General features: G+C 54.9%; 2 protein-coding genes across 2 annotated transcripts; one reads left to right on the forward strand and one right to left on the reverse strand.

Annotated features, from left to right (window-relative positions):
* Positions 1-8: 8 nt before the first annotated feature.
* EV422DRAFT_521667 (uncharacterized protein) lies at positions 9-1,558 on the forward strand. The gene is made up of 7 exons (XM_053069770.1): positions 9-276; positions 365-589; positions 687-744; positions 802-866; positions 935-987; positions 1,055-1,126; positions 1,203-1,558. Exons 1-7 carry the CDS (start codon positions 88-90, stop codon positions 1,273-1,275), a joined length of 735 nt encoding a protein of 244 aa, XP_052927666.1. The 5' UTR covers positions 9-87; the 3' UTR covers positions 1,276-1,558.
* Positions 1,546-13,381, reverse strand: EV422DRAFT_362442 (uncharacterized protein). Its single transcript, XM_053066661.1, has 5 exons — positions 12,841-13,381; positions 7,871-12,760; positions 5,433-7,808; positions 4,095-5,362; positions 1,546-4,024 (listed from the first exon to the last, which is right to left on the reverse strand). The coding sequence occupies exons 1-5, from the start codon at positions 13,156-13,158 to the stop codon at positions 1,816-1,818; spliced, it is 11,061 nt and encodes a 3,686-aa protein (XP_052927667.1). The 5' UTR covers positions 13,159-13,381; the 3' UTR covers positions 1,546-1,815.
* Positions 13,382-14,493: the final 1,112 nt, after the last annotated feature.

The raw sequence follows: 14,493 nt of genomic DNA on the forward strand, positions 1-14,493 counted from the left end.
TAACGAGCGCGTTGGAACTTGGCTGCCGCTCTCTCGCCGTCACTGCCCGACCGTTTTGGGCCCCCGACATTCGCACGAACTCCCGCCATGGAAAGGCCAAACACACACACACAAACACACACACACACACATACATACATACGCAGATATAGTGTGACAATGGGCAGCCCAACAGCAGTGCGTCTACTGCCTAGACAGCTCAGCTTCCAAGCTTTGGTCTTGCTTGTTGTCTTTGCCCTTTGGTCCTTCGAACAAGTTGCCGCGGAACCGGTGCAGGTGAGCCTCTTTGGAGAGCCTGGTTATAGATCGTGGGCACGAACCCTCAAAGTCGCTGGCTGAGCTATCACTGAACCGTTGTATTCAGTATCCAGTCCTCCATTCTATTGGCCGACAGAATCCCGTCGAACGCGGGCATATCACCGTGGATGCAGCTTCAACGAAACGCAGCGTCAACAAGTACGTTGCGGACGACAACAAAGCGCAACCGGCTGAGCTTGTGAACAAGGGAAGTTCTGGAGATCAGACGGAACTGTACAGGGTTTCTGTTCAAGTAGGGCAAGGCAAGACCCTATCTGCCGCGGTTCCTGTGGTATGTGAGGCGATGGAAGGCGCCGAGGGAGTTTGGCTGTTGTTGCTATCGGCAAGGGAGAGACAGTAGGCTAAGTGCCCTCTTGATTGCTTTTCAGTGCTTGTTGAAAGCATCAAACTTCCGGGAGCAGATTACCTTGCATCTGGATTCCGAAGGTGAGCCAAACCGTTTTAGTTCACATTGGACGCCCCCACTGACTCGATATCGCGTAGGCAAACCATGGCACCTGGACTACCTAGTTTCCGCCTCAACGTGCGGTCCTTCGTCTAGGCAAACGGTAAACAGCTCGGCACATCTAATGTCTCTTCATAACGCTCCGCTCACACTTCACATGTCCTCCTGTAGCAGCGCCCACCACGTACGCAGGTGTTCCTTGAAAGGGCGGTCGTCGGAGCAAGGTTTGTACCTGATCGGGTTATGAAGCATATTCTTTCAGAAACCTCACTCACATCTCCTGGTTGCCAGACCACGCCTTGAGCAAATCGTCGAAAACACGCCAGATGGCAAGGCCCCACCGGAACCCACCTTCTTGCAGAAGTGAGTCCCGCGTTCCCTATTCTGTTCTAACCAAGGACTGTTGCGCTTATCATGTGCCCGCTTCTGCGCCGTGTAGGTACTGGTATTATATCATCCCCGTCGTCCTCATGGTCCTTTTGTCAGGTCAGGAGGAGCCTGCTAAGAAGTAGTGACCTCTGCGCCAAACATTTGAGGAGGGGTCCGGGTCTTACTAGATAAACGCTCCGAACGATTCCATCACTCAACCAACCAGGCACAAATTATCTCAATTAGATAGGGGGGGCGAAGTTCACGGAGGCGCAATGGTTTAGAGTACTCGGCCAATGCAGTGAGCACGAAAAGGAGTTGATCGTATAGACTTCTGTGTCCGGCAAATGAGTTTCGCTTCTGCCCAAATGTCCCTACAATGTCCCCCAAATGTCGCAATATAGAGCATCGTAAGGGAAACGGCGTTTTTGCGATAGCAAATTACTTCATCTCATTAGGTTGAACAAGGTCGAAAATATATGAGGCAGAACTACAAAGATAACTATGTGAAACACAGATGTTCTGAATCTAGTGTTAAAACAAAACTGAGATCTAGATCTAAGTGTTGAGACATAGTGTGTTACTGCCGACTTGGAGTTAAAAGATATGAAGCAGAGTGAAGAGAATCGAAGCTAAGATAAACTATACTATGTGCACGCCCTCGACATTACGCCAGTATTACACTACGCCTTGGGGCTCCGCGCCTTGACCCACCGTCTGACCCTAGGGGCAGCGGCCGCGGGAGTCGTCGCTGCCTTGGGAGCAGGAGCGCTAGGCGATGGGGCCGGAACTGGGGCCTTCGTGGGCTCAGGCTTGGGAGTGGGGGCGGCGGGAGAAGGAGCCGGGGCGTGGGTCGGCGCCGGGGTGGGTGCCGGGGTGGGTGGGGGAGTGGCGGTCGCCGGAGGTGGGGCGCTCGTGGCCGCGACCGCAGTGGACGTAGCGGAAGCGGTCGCGCTGGAGGTAATGGGGAGGGTGCCGTTACCGTAGAAGATAGCGGCGAAGTTGGGGGGGAGATCGAGATCTGGGAGACCCAAGAGACCAGGAGCCAAGGGAGCTGCGGACTCGTAACCGGCACCAACACGCTCACCAAGGGCACCAGAGAATTTGAGCCTGCTGGGAGCTTGGGATAGGATGGCATTGGCTTGTTGCACCAAAGGACCGACGAAGGGAAGCTTCTCGATGTTGATGAAAGGAAGCTTGATGAGCGCTCCGAAGGCGTGGATGACAACCTTGGTCAGAACGGCTCCCAAGATGGGGCCGAGGGAGTTCTCAGCGAAACGCTTTGTGAACAGGACTCCAGTGGCGGTAGCAAACCAAGCGAGGTCTTGCTTGGTGTTGGGGTCGTTGATGTTGAGGCCGATACGGTAGTTCTTGAAGTCAAAGAGAGCCCTCAGATGGTCGAAGAACTCCTTGATAGCGCCGATAGGGTTGAAGATGTTCTTCAAGATGTCCTTCCAGTCCATAGGGAACAAGATGGATAGAATAAAGTTCCTTGTACCCTTCTGCGTACCTCCTTGGTGGACGTTGAGGATCTCACAGTTGCCGTTGGTAGCAATACGGAGAAGATCCGTGTCGCCACTGTGCAGGCGAATGTCGACCTCACCAATGAGAAGACCGAAACCGTAGGGGTTGGGGAACGAGAGCTCGGCGCCGAAGGGTAAGGGGGCGAGGCCGAGGTGCTGGATGGGGGAGACGAGGACTGGGATGTTGATGTCGAGAGGTTCCCAGAAGTAGAGGTTTCCGGCGTAGAATCCGAGCTTGTCAAAGATGTCAAAGACAACACCGTTGCTACCCTTGATAAGCAACCATCCGAGCATAGCGTGCTGACTGAAGGAGTTCCATGTGAACATGTACGTGAGGGCTTCGTACAAAGGCTCGATGATGCCGTTCGCCTCGTCCAAGTCTGGAACAATCTCCAAGTCGATGACGATTTCTGGGTATCCGATCTTGGGAGGTTGGATGACGACGTCGGTGGCGTGGTAGTTCCTGCCGGTACCTCCGGGCTTGTATTGAACTTGGGCGACCAGCTCCTGGAACTTCAGGTTGACAGGCAGCGACTTCAAGGCTTCCATGGCGGGGATCTTTACGTTTGCTCCGATACCGCGCGCGTTGAGGAAGGCGCGGATGTCGTCCAGGACGATAGGGTGGGCATCCATAAAGGTCTTGATGTCTGCGATCGTGCTGGCGATCGTGGCTTGAGGAACCTCCAAATTGATCTTGGACAACAGACGGAAAGGCTTCTCTTTGCTACCGAAGAGGATGTCCTTGGCACCGGCACTGGTGAGAGGGAAGTGAACGTCCCTGTGGAACAACAGATCACCGGTCAACATTCCGAGGCCGGCAATCAGGTACGCGTTCTTGCGGAATTCAGCTCCAAGGGCGCCACCAAGGTGGCCATCGCGAAGAGCGAAGTTCTCCAGACTTCCAACCATGAACTCTTGGTTTTGCAACATGACGCTGAGTGTACCGTAAGGCAAGTTGAGGCCGAATTGTCCGTTGTTGGGCGCGTGACCGTTGACGCTGATAGCAAGCGCGGAGGTGGTGGCCACATCGACATCAACAGCGTCAAGACCGAATCCTTCGGGCAAGGACAATGAGGTCAATGAGCTGAACTTAGGGAGGCCGTTCAAGATGGTTGTGATCGACACGGAGATAGTAGCAGCTTGTAGGGTGTCGATGTTATCCGTGGCGGATTCACCGAACACAATGTTGGCCATTGCAACGGAGTGCTCCGCAGCAGCCTTGCCGGCGATGTAATCGTTGACGATGGCTGCAATAATGTCTGCAATCTTGTCGCTGTCATTCACATCAACAGAAAGGTTGACTCCTGCGGTGATCATGCCACCCTCCGTGGTAACCTTGATTCCATTGACCAAGTTCCACTTAGCCAACCTATTGAAGTGATAAATGCGTTAGGAAACTACTGAAGCAAATCACGCTCACTAAAGTGCAAAGAACTTACAATTCCGAGTCCAAGCTCATTTCACCGTTCAAGTAGCCAATGTCGATGTCGAAGATGGTTGGCAGACCGACAACTCCAACAGCGGCGTCAACAGTGATCTTGCTCGCTGTGCCCAAATCGACGATAGCACGGCGCAGGGAGATCATCTTCTGGAGAACCTCCGGAGTCAACTTGTCAAGATCGATGCCGAACATCATGAAGATGGCAGGAATCAAGGTACTGTCGCCAGAAACCTTGCCGAAGATATCCTTCGCGGCGATACCGATCTGAGCCATGCTGAACATCTTAATGGCATCGTCCTTGCTCAAACCGAAGGTGATCTTGCTGGCACCGACGATTTGGGTCATGCCCGTTGGGTTCTCCTTGAGATCCTTGAAGAACTTGGCAACGACATCCTTGGCTCCGGTAGGGAAGACATTGTCCATCTCAATAGCAAGGTTGTTGCTACCCGGGGCGATGTTCAAGCCCGACAGGGTGGAAGTGATGAGGTCCGTCTTGTCAATTGCGATAGAGAGGCTGACGTAGTTGAGGCCGGTGATGGTAATGGGCAGGTTGCTCTTGAACGCAACGGCGAGACCAACGTGGACGGCGCGGCCAGGATCGGTCCTAACGAGGAGCTTACTAACCGTGAGGCCGAGACCTTTAACGATGGCAACAAGGTCAAGGTTGAGGGATCCGGTGATGCCTCCGATGGTGCCCAGGAGACCGTTGAAGGGGAAGCTGAAGACAAGAGCTGACAGAGCTTCGATGCGGTCATCGGCGGAAACTCCCATGAGGACGTTCGAGACGGTGATCGCTCCGGGGATGGTGTGGTGGTTGATGATGGCATCGAACAACGCCGCAATGGCTCCAGCCAACTGAGGACTGTCGTGCACATTGACGGAGACGTCGAGGTCAAGGTTGACGTTGGTTCCGTTGGTGCTACCAGTCGTCTTCAAGCCCTTCACAACCATGTCAGCCACGGGAAGCTTGTTGTCAACAAGGACACTGGCGCCGAAGTAGGGAACGTTCAGGGTTAACGGGAAGGCGAGCTCGAGACCCGTGGACAGGTGCATGTCGATGGTCTGATGAGGCTGGAATGTAATGGCAGCGTTGTTCAAGGTGAGCACGGCTTTTCCGATCAGGGCATTATCGATTTGAACCGCAACTCCACCAGTCGGCGTGGTCGTAACGGTGATTCCGGTTGGACCGCCTCCGCCGTTCATCAGACCAGTGAGAGCCTGTACAAGAGGGTCCATTCTGATAGGGAACACGGACTGACTTAAAGCCTGCAAAGAAAGATACCGCCAATGAGCAAAAGACCGGCGAATACGAAGGGAAGGGAGTCTCCAATCTTACCATGATGAGATCCGCGGGGCCTTTCGAAGCACCAGCGGCCAGACCGCCAAGCTCGAGAGTACCAGGGAACTTCTTCTCCTTCAAGTACGTGTACATGTATTCCGCCAACATCTTCTTCAAGCTGTCAGAATCCTTGATCTGAATGAGGGCATCAAAGTCGATGCCGAACGGGTTCGCGAGGTTGACGTTGTTCATCTCGGCAGAAGCTACAGGCACCTTGTCCATGGCGATAGCGCTAGCAGAGACATAGGGCAGCTTGGCGGACAGCGCAATGGGGAGGTGAAGGCCAGGGATGGCGGCGCCGATCGCGGTGTGAATAGTGTCAGCGGGAAGCAACTCGAGAATGACCTTGAGAATCTTCAATGAAGACACATCGGCACCCTTCAGAGCACTAGCTAGAAGCAGTCCCAAATCAATTGGCGGTTTGGTGCTGTCGATAACGGCCGCAAGAGGTAAATGGGCAACGATGCCGGTGAAAGCTTCGATCACATCGGTCTGACTGGCACCGAAACGGATCTGAGACAAGCGAGCACTGGAAACTTGTTTCTGCATGTTGAAGTAGTTTGAGACAACCTTGCCAACGGCTGCGGGCGTCGTGGCAACATCCTCATTGATCTTAACGTTGGTGTTCAAGTTCAAGCTGATGGCGCCATCCGCCGATGGGGCGATGAGAAGAGGCATGCCAACTTGCGCAAGCGGGGCCTCGTCAACACCAGCGTCGGCTCCAACCCAGCCGGCCTGCAGGCGAATGTTCTGGAGACCGCTAGGCAACTTGACACCAGCAGTTCCGTTCACAGCAATGAGTTTGCCAGGGAGCAGTTCGACACCCATGTTTCCGGCGAGGGTGATTCCGTTGAGGAGATCCATCTTGGTGAGATCGATCGGGACGGTAATACCCATGCCAGGCAAGAAGATGCCAAGATCCAAGGCGAGGTCGATTTTGTCGAAGGCGGTGATCAGGTCGGAAGGAGAATAACCGACCTGAACGTTGCGGACGTGTAATTTTGGCTTGTCGCCGGTGCCGCTTAGAACCCAGTTAACGAGGCTGTTAACATTGCTCTTCAATGTGCCGATGTCCTGAATCTGGTTGAACTGAATTGTGCAGTTGTTGACGGCGGCCGTGTTTCCGAAACCGGCAGAAGCATCACCCGCGCCAGGCAAGATCGCCAAACCAAGATGAGTGTCCAGGAAACGAACCGTATCGAGGTCCACGGACGTGCCGAAGTAACCGACGGTAGCGGCGACTTGGAAGGGCATGACTGCCTTGGCGGTCGCAGATAGATCCAATGCACCCCCGGGCAGAGTCTTGAGATCTCCACCGAACTGAGAAAGCTTGAGCATGCCGGCAACATCGGACATCTGAAGGGGAACCTTGAGACCAGCCATCCTCATGACGTCGTCAAGGCTCAGCTTAGCGTTGATCTTCTGAAGGACCTTGTACACATCAGTTGGGCTTGGACCGAACGCAATGTGGTTCAATGCGATCCGGCCGTCCAGGGAGTTTGCCGTGAAAGCCCTCTGAACAAGAGCAGCGATGGCGTTCTGGGTGGCTTCGGTGTCGATAAATCCAAGCATCACCCCAAGACGTGCAGTGCCGGGGAGACTGAGGTGAATGGCTGCCGGGACAACAACGCTCATCAAGGGGTTCAGATCACCGGTCTTGCTGGCGCTGACGTCCACTTCAGCTCCGAAGAAACCAACGTCGATGCTGAGAGGGAACGGGGTCTGGATACCGACATTGGCGGTAGCAAGTATGCGTTTCCCGGGCAAGGTGGCCACCGTAATGATACCACCGCCAAGAGCAGCGGGAACGGCTGTGCCCAAGTCGAGAGGCAAATGGATCATGCCACCCAGAAGAGCGTCCATACTGAGAGACGCGTGGACGCGGCGCAAGATGGTGATGACGTTCGCTTCAGAGGCGTCGGAACCGAAAAGGATGTTTCCGGCTCCAACGTTCATGCCGAAATGTGGAGAGTTCAAGACGTTGTCAACCAAAGTGGCAACAATGTCCTGCATGGCGGGGTCCTCCGTCAATTTCATGTCGAGAGCCAAGCTGAGGGATTTGCGCTTCTCGCCAATGGTGCTGAGAGCGATACCCTGCGGAAGGTTGATCTCTGTAAGTTGCTGGTCTTGGAGGAGGGCGGCGGCGTGGAAGTATCCAGTTTGGAAAACGATGCTGATGGGCAAGGCGAGGTTGAACTCGGCTGTGGCATTCGCGTGAAGGACTTGACCGACGTCTGTCCTGATGCCCGCACTTTTGACAGCGAGGTCCATGTTGCCGGCAACCTGCGTGAACTCAATGGGGAGATGGACACCCATGTCGGTAACCAACTTTTGGGCGGCCAGGCGGATGTTGACGAGGCTGAAAGCGGTGATCTGGTGAAACAAAAAGACGCGTAAGTAATCGCCGAAAGGATTGCGACTAGAGTCAAACTTACCAAGTCCGTCGCACTTTCACCAAGTTCCAGACCGTTGGCACCGATGATGGCGTCCAAGTGGTCCGAGCCCAAAGCCTGTTGGACAAGCTTGTTGACCTCTTCTTGAGTGTTTTCGTTGTCCGTGAAGATGATGTTGGCTTTGACATCGACGAGCTTGTTTCCAGCGTTGACAATGATACGGCTCGGGACTTGAACATCGCACACTGGGCGAGCAGTGTTGACTTGACCGTCAAGATTGGCCTTGGCCGCAACGTGACCGATGTTGACATCCAAAGGAAGACCGAAGAAGCTGAGGTCGGCACCAGCCTCTATGGCGAGGGTCTTAGCAGGCATGGTGCGAGCGGTAATGGTACCCATGTTGCTCATCATGCCTCCGAGCTGGGGCAGGCTGAGGGGAATGTGCATACCGGCGGCCTCAAGCACCTCACGCACGGCGAGAGTGACGTCGATCTTGTTAACGATGGTCAAACGGTCACCCTCAGCGGCAGAGTTACCGAGATGGACGTTCTTGACGCCAGCGGAGCTTTTAACGTCTCCAGTGAAGAGGACGGCATCCACCAAGTCACGGATAGCCTCCTGGGTGGCACGGTTATCGGTAAAGAGCAAGTTGATGTCTTGAGGGACGACGAGGTTACCACGACCAGCAGCGTCACGAGTAATGCTGATGCCTCCACCAACAGTGGCATCGGCGAGAGGGTTGTTGTCGACGTTGGCGCTCAATGCGGCGTATCCGAGCCTCAAGCTGACGGGCAGAGGAAGTTTGAAGTCCGCAGCAGCGTTCACCAGGAGAGAGTGGCCAGCGGCAGTGTACATTTTGACGCTCTTGATGTTGGTGTCAAGACCCCTGATGGTTCCTCCGATGCTGAAAGGAACGGGCATGCCCATGACAGCCATGCCGCGCTCGAGGTCAGCGGGGAGCTCCACCTTGCTGAGGGCAGTGATCAAATCTCCAGCGTTGGCACCGATAGCCAAGCGACCAATGCCGAGAACAGTGGCAAGGTGCTGACCGCGGACGAGCCTGTTAAGGAGCTCGTTGACAGCGATTTGGGTTTGCTCGGTATCAACGAATTGAAGCTGAGTGTTGAGGTTCAACTGCGTGACGCCGTTAGGAGCCTGGATCTCGATGCCTTGGGGAAGGAGGAAGTCCAACATGGGGAAGGAGTTCAAGGACAAGTGGGCGCCGAGGTACCCAACGTGAGCAGTGATCCTCAACGGCAAGTTGATGCCCATGGCGACAATGAGACCCAAGTTGTTTCCGGGACGAGTCTCGATGGTCAAGCCGCCAATGTCGGGGTGCATGTTGCCCATGAGCGAGAAGATGTCGGAAGGACCATCCAAAGCGATCAAAGCGTCGGAGTTGAGGTTCAACTGGACCTTGGTGAAGGCGTTGATGATGTCATTGGCGCTGGCACCTATACGGATGTTGCCGATGTTGAGCACGGTGTCGAGGGAGGAACCTTGGAAGAAGTTGGCCACAAGGTTTCCGACGGAGCGCTGAGCGTCCTCATCATCTTCGAATGGGATCAAAGCGTCGACGTTCATCTGGCTGACACCTCCGCCAGTGATATGGACACCACTGTTCAGAATGAGACGCAAGAGCGGGTGGCTGTTGATGCCAAGGGCAACCTCGAAGTATCCGATGTTGACAGTGAGGGCGAAGGGAAGCTTCAAGCCGACGTTCATCTTGACGCCCAATGTCTTCTGGGGCAAGGTCTGAATGTCGATGACGCCCTCGACAGCGCCCAAAGCCGAGTTCACCAACTCAGACGGGTGCATGGGGAACTTGAAGGGGAGCATGCTCATGGCCCTGTCGATCAAAGCGTTGGTGTCGATGGTGTCGGTGATGGGCGCCAGGTTGACGTCGACGGCGCTGAGAAGGTCGTTCACGCTCTGAGGACTGCCACCGAAGAGGACACCCTTGACGCCGGGAGCCGGGTCGATGTGGCCAGCCAAGAAGTTGTTCACGAACTGAGCAACAATTTCAGGCAACTCAGGGTCGTTCTGGTTGAAGATCAGGACAACCTTGAAGGTCATAACAGCTTGCCCGCGGCTGAGCACGATGTCACTGATTTGAGCAACGACGAAATCGTGACCACCAAGAGTGATCTCAAGCTGAACGAACGGGATCTTGGCGCTGATCGCCAAAGGGTTGTTGTAGCCAACACTACCGCTGACTGCAATGACGCCTCCAGGAAGAGTCTCCAAAGTAGCGGCCTGGGGACCGATAGCCAGCTTGTCAATGAGATCGGCAGATGGCAAGATGTTCGACAAGTCAAGGGGCGAGTCCGCAGGGTTGGCGAGCATCTCGTTGATAACGCTGGGAGGCATGGTGATCTTGACAGTCTTGATCTGGTCGATGATGGCCGGATTCGCAGTACCACGAGTGCCAGGGGGAGACAGGACAAGGTTGGTGATGCCAAACAAGTTGCTGATTTGTCCTCCAGACACAACGTCGTTCACGAGGGTGGCAATCTTCTGAGCCATGCCGTCAGCGCCGGTGGCCAATTGGAGACCAGCCTTGATGTTAAGACCACCCGGACCCAGAGCGAGCTTGAGAGGGGGGAGGGCGAGGCTCAACAAGCGAGCATCGTCGATCAGAGCGTCAAGGTCAATGTTTCCGACGGAGACGGTGATGTTCACGGGGTTGACAAAGTCGGCGCCAATTCCGACGTTGACCTCGGTGGCGGAGACAACCTCAAGGTCAAGCGCAGTGGCGTGAATCATACCAGGCTTCAACAGAGTGCTCTTTGCAGTGGCAGTCAGACGGTCGATCAGGCCAGCAAAGCTGGTCGTGTTCAGCTCAATATTGATCTTGGAGAAGGTCACGAACGAGGTGTTGGCGCTGGGACCGAAGATCAAGTTGGTGATACCGACCGATGAAGGCCCGGCACCCTCGTGGAAGAGAGAGTTCACCAAGTTCTGCACCTTGCCAGGGAGGGCGGGGTCGCGAGACAGGATGGCTTGCGCGTTCAATGGCACGGGACCAGTGCCAGGGAAGAACTTCAGACCTTGGGGAAGGACAGCGGACGCGGCCGGGACCTGCTCGACCGCCAAATCCAAGGATGCGTAACCGAGATCCGCTGTGATTTGGGGAAGAGTATCGGGGAAGTTGACGTTCGCGGCACCAATAGCGGAGAAACCAGGAGCGTTCAACAACTGCTCGATGGCGAGGCTTACAATTCCGAAGGGGATCTCCGTGCCGTTCTTGGTCAGCATGTCGAGCAAACAAGGAATGCAAACGATGGGTGGTAAAGGAACGCCGATAGTCGAGTCCTTGAAGAGAGTGTCACTCCATCCGAACGGCTTGGGTGCCTGGCCGGCAGCCGGAGCAGCGAAGAAGGCGAGATCCTTCAAGTTCAACGTGGACGGCTTGGGCTGAGCGGCCAATAGCGGGTTGATGGCAGCAGCCAAAGCGACTGCTGCGGCTTGAGAGTTCTCGGGCGTAAGGACGACAGTGGTGGAGATCTTCATGTCTTTCGAGGACGTCTCGATAGACAAGGGCCAGAGGTTGAGACCCAACGCGCGTTGGTCACCACCGTACAACGAAGCGGAGATGTTGTAGTTGATGTTGATCTTCTTGGGCAGAGGAACCAGCCGGGGCAGGGCCATGGTAGCAGGGACGTTGATGGAGTCGGACAACACGTTGGCGCTGATCTTGGTACCCGCAGCGATTTGCGAGACACCTTCCAACGTGAGCAGCTTGCGGATCTCACCGAACTTGAGACCGTCCAGAATCTCCTTCATGGGCAGGTACAACTTCAAGGGACCGGTGATGCCACCAACCCATTCGGCGGCACCCAAGCCAATAGGACCGGCAATGGCGACCTTCAGAGAGTCCGTGTCTCCGACGGCGAGGAGCTTCCAGAGGACGGCAGAGATCGTCTTGCTGACTTTGTCTTTGGAAATAGCCGGGTCATCGAAAGAGAGTTCCACAACGAGGTCAAGCTTGTTGATTTCGTTGGGAACGAGGGCGAGTTCGTGAACCTTGGCCTTGGCCATCAACTGGTCCTCGAGCTCCAAGCCGAAGGTGAGGCCCTGGACCTTGGCGAGAGCCAACTTGGTAGGGTTCTCCATGAAGATGGTGGTAGCGATGGTGATACCTGCATCGTTCATGACAACATCCAACGCCTGGATGTTGATTTGGGGAAATCCGATGTCGGTCAAGATGCTGATCATGTCCTCTTGCTTGAAACTCAACGCCATCTTCTTGTTGACGTCGGGGTTCTTCAGGAAGGTAGGCGCGCCCTTCAGGATGGTGAGGAGCTTGGAGTCAAAGTGGTCGATCATGCCCAAGTTCAGGTACAATTCTAAGCCCTTGTACCAGGTGATTCCGAACATCTTGATGGGGAACTTTCCACGCGCTTGGAGCTCAACGTTGTTAATGCCTTCAGGCGACGAAAGCTGTTGCACCAACTTGGAGGTGGCGGCCATGTTGGCATCCAGAGTTCCGACGTTGCCGTCCATATCAATGACGAGACCCTTGTTCAGAGTGGCCTTCAGGCCTGGGATGTGAAGGTTAAGCAATTTGGTCTTCTCGTCGCCTCGCTTGTTGAGCTGGACGTCGGTCTCTCCGATTTCGACGGTAATGGGCAGCCAGTGAGGTGCAGGCAGTTGAGCCTTCACACTGAAGCCGAGTTGTTGGGCGGAGTAGCTACCGATGGACAGCCTTTCGAGCTTTACGTCGCTGAGCTTCTGCTTGTTGAGCTCGTGTTGTACCATTTTGGGGATGACAACAAAGTAACCGACGGGGATCATGATGATGAGGAAGATGGCCCAGAACAGAAGAACGTGGATGACGATGAACTGCCATCTGCGGTAACGACCACCGCAGTAGCGAGGCGCGCGGCGCTGCTTGTCGGTAAGGTTGGGCGTCTTGTAGTCGTAGACAGGCTAGTGACAAAAGAGAGATCGAGTTAAAAGGAAGCTCGAAAAGGTTGACGAAACCGAAAAGAAGCACATTTCAGGCGTACCTTATACCAGCTCGCCACCCTGCCAGCAAATGTCGCTTTTGGCGCAGAGAGCGAGTAGTTGTCGTCGGCGGTGCGGTGAAGGACATTCTCTGGGTCGTTCTCGTCCAGATCATCGGCAGCAAGATCCTGGCGGACCTGGTCCTCAGGGATGTTGTGAGCGTGAGCGTAAGCCGAGACCGCGTCGTACTGGCCATCGTAGCCGTCGGCGGCAGTGGGTACTGATGCGGTGTGCTCCAATAGTGGCTCGTCGACATGGGCCGAGTGAGGGGCCGCCGAGTGAGGGGCCGATGCCACCGGGTGATATGTTTCGGTGGACATGATTAGGGGATATCTAAAAGTAAGAAGAAGTCTGTCTAGGTCTAAGAGTCAGCAGGAGACCAGCTCCGTTGGGCCGAAGGGGAATTGTCTCTTTGGTCGCAACAGATACGGCTGGAGTTCTGATCCTAGACAATCCTAGAAAATGGGTTGAAAGATGGAAGCGGTTTCGCCGATGTCGCTGTCGCAAAGCTCGAAGGACCAGCCCGAGCGGTATGTGAAGCGGCGATACAGTATACTTTTTGGAAAATCGTTCAACGGCGAGGGGGACGACGTTGCAAGGTATTATAAAGGAGGCCTGCGACTGGCCGCTGTTTCGATCGGGTTCGACGGGGCCTTGTGAAAGCTCACCCACATCCAGCCGAAAACCTTTTTTATTAGGTGGAGATGTAAGCCAATCGCTTCTTGTTTCGCTATCACTCCATGAGGTCACGCTAGTAGCGGGCGGACATGGAACAGCGCCAACAAGGCCAACATGGATCTCTGCGGGAATTGCGAGCCGCGTGGGGACGGCAAATTTGCCCGTACGAATTGAAGCGCGACGGAGCCCACAGGCAGGTCACTTGGGGGGGGCACGCCTGCAAACGAGTGTCAAACCACATCCAAAACTTACAGTCTTACACCACAGCCCGCAGAGAACAAGGAAAACCAAACGACACCGAGGCATTCCCAGGCGCTGGAAAGCCATGATACCGAGGGGCAAGAATTTTTGTCCTGCGGCCGAACGGTTTCCAACATTACAACCAAGATACGCCCTATTGGAGAAAAACAGGAAAATGTGAAATTTTGTCGGAGACTCGGTTTGCCGCTAGCTCTCCCGAGGTCCTGGCTTGTTGTACCGGCGGATACACGACTCTAGACTATATATCCTATAAGCGGGCATTGCCCCTGCAGATCCCACATAATAAAATGCGTTAAGACTTAAGTGAAGTACTACGTATAAGTCTGAAGGGGGCGGCTTCAATCACAGTATAACATAGTAGTATACCCCCCACGAGCCCCGCGGTGATAGGGGGCTGTGTGAAACATGCCGTGCTCCGAAACTCCAAGGCTGCTCCCAAATTTCACAAGGCTTGTGAAAGGAAGGCACCCTCTGTCTGGACTCGGGATTGAGTACGCCCATGGAATGAGGCACCAGTAAGCCACAGTAAGACACAGGTTTCCGCTGTATCATCTCCGTCCTCAATGCGACTCCTCATGCACTGTGCACCGTAAAAACCAACACACTTATCGTGCGTGGTTAGGGCGCTGAGGAACGTCGGAGTCCAGCCTCGCTCACATGGGGCATGTGTAGCCAGCCAGATCTGTACGGTAAAAAGGCCCGCTCTGCGGCAATTT

The sequence above is a fragment of the Fimicolochytrium jonesii genome (assembly GCF_025526975.1).
Source record: "Fimicolochytrium jonesii strain JEL569 chromosome Unknown EV422scaffold_5, whole genome shotgun sequence".
Taxonomy (NCBI): domain Eukaryota; kingdom Fungi; phylum Chytridiomycota; class Chytridiomycetes; order Spizellomycetales; family Powellomycetaceae; genus Fimicolochytrium; species Fimicolochytrium jonesii.

Coding starts and splice junctions, on each gene's coding strand:
- EV422DRAFT_521667 (XM_053069770.1), top strand. CDS start 88: ATGGAAAGGCCAAACACACACACACAAACACACACACACACACATACA. Junction 745..801: donor CTTGCATCTGGATTCCGAAG/GTGAGCCAAACC, acceptor GATATCGCGTAG/GCAAACCATGGCACCTGGAC. Junction 988..1,054: donor AGGGCGGTCGTCGGAGCAAG/GTTTGTACCTGA, acceptor CCTGGTTGCCAG/ACCACGCCTTGAGCAAATCG.
- EV422DRAFT_362442 (XM_053066661.1), bottom strand. CDS start 13,158: ATGTCCACCGAAACATATCACCCGGTGGCATCGGCCCCTCACTCGGCG. Junction 7,809..7,870: donor GTGAAAGTGCGACGGACTTG/GTAAGTTTGACT, acceptor TTGTTTCACCAG/ATCACCGCTTTCAGCCTCGT. Junction 5,363..5,432: donor GCCCCGCGGATCTCATCATG/GTAAGATTGGAG, acceptor CTTTCTTTGCAG/GCTTTAAGTCAGTCCGTGTT.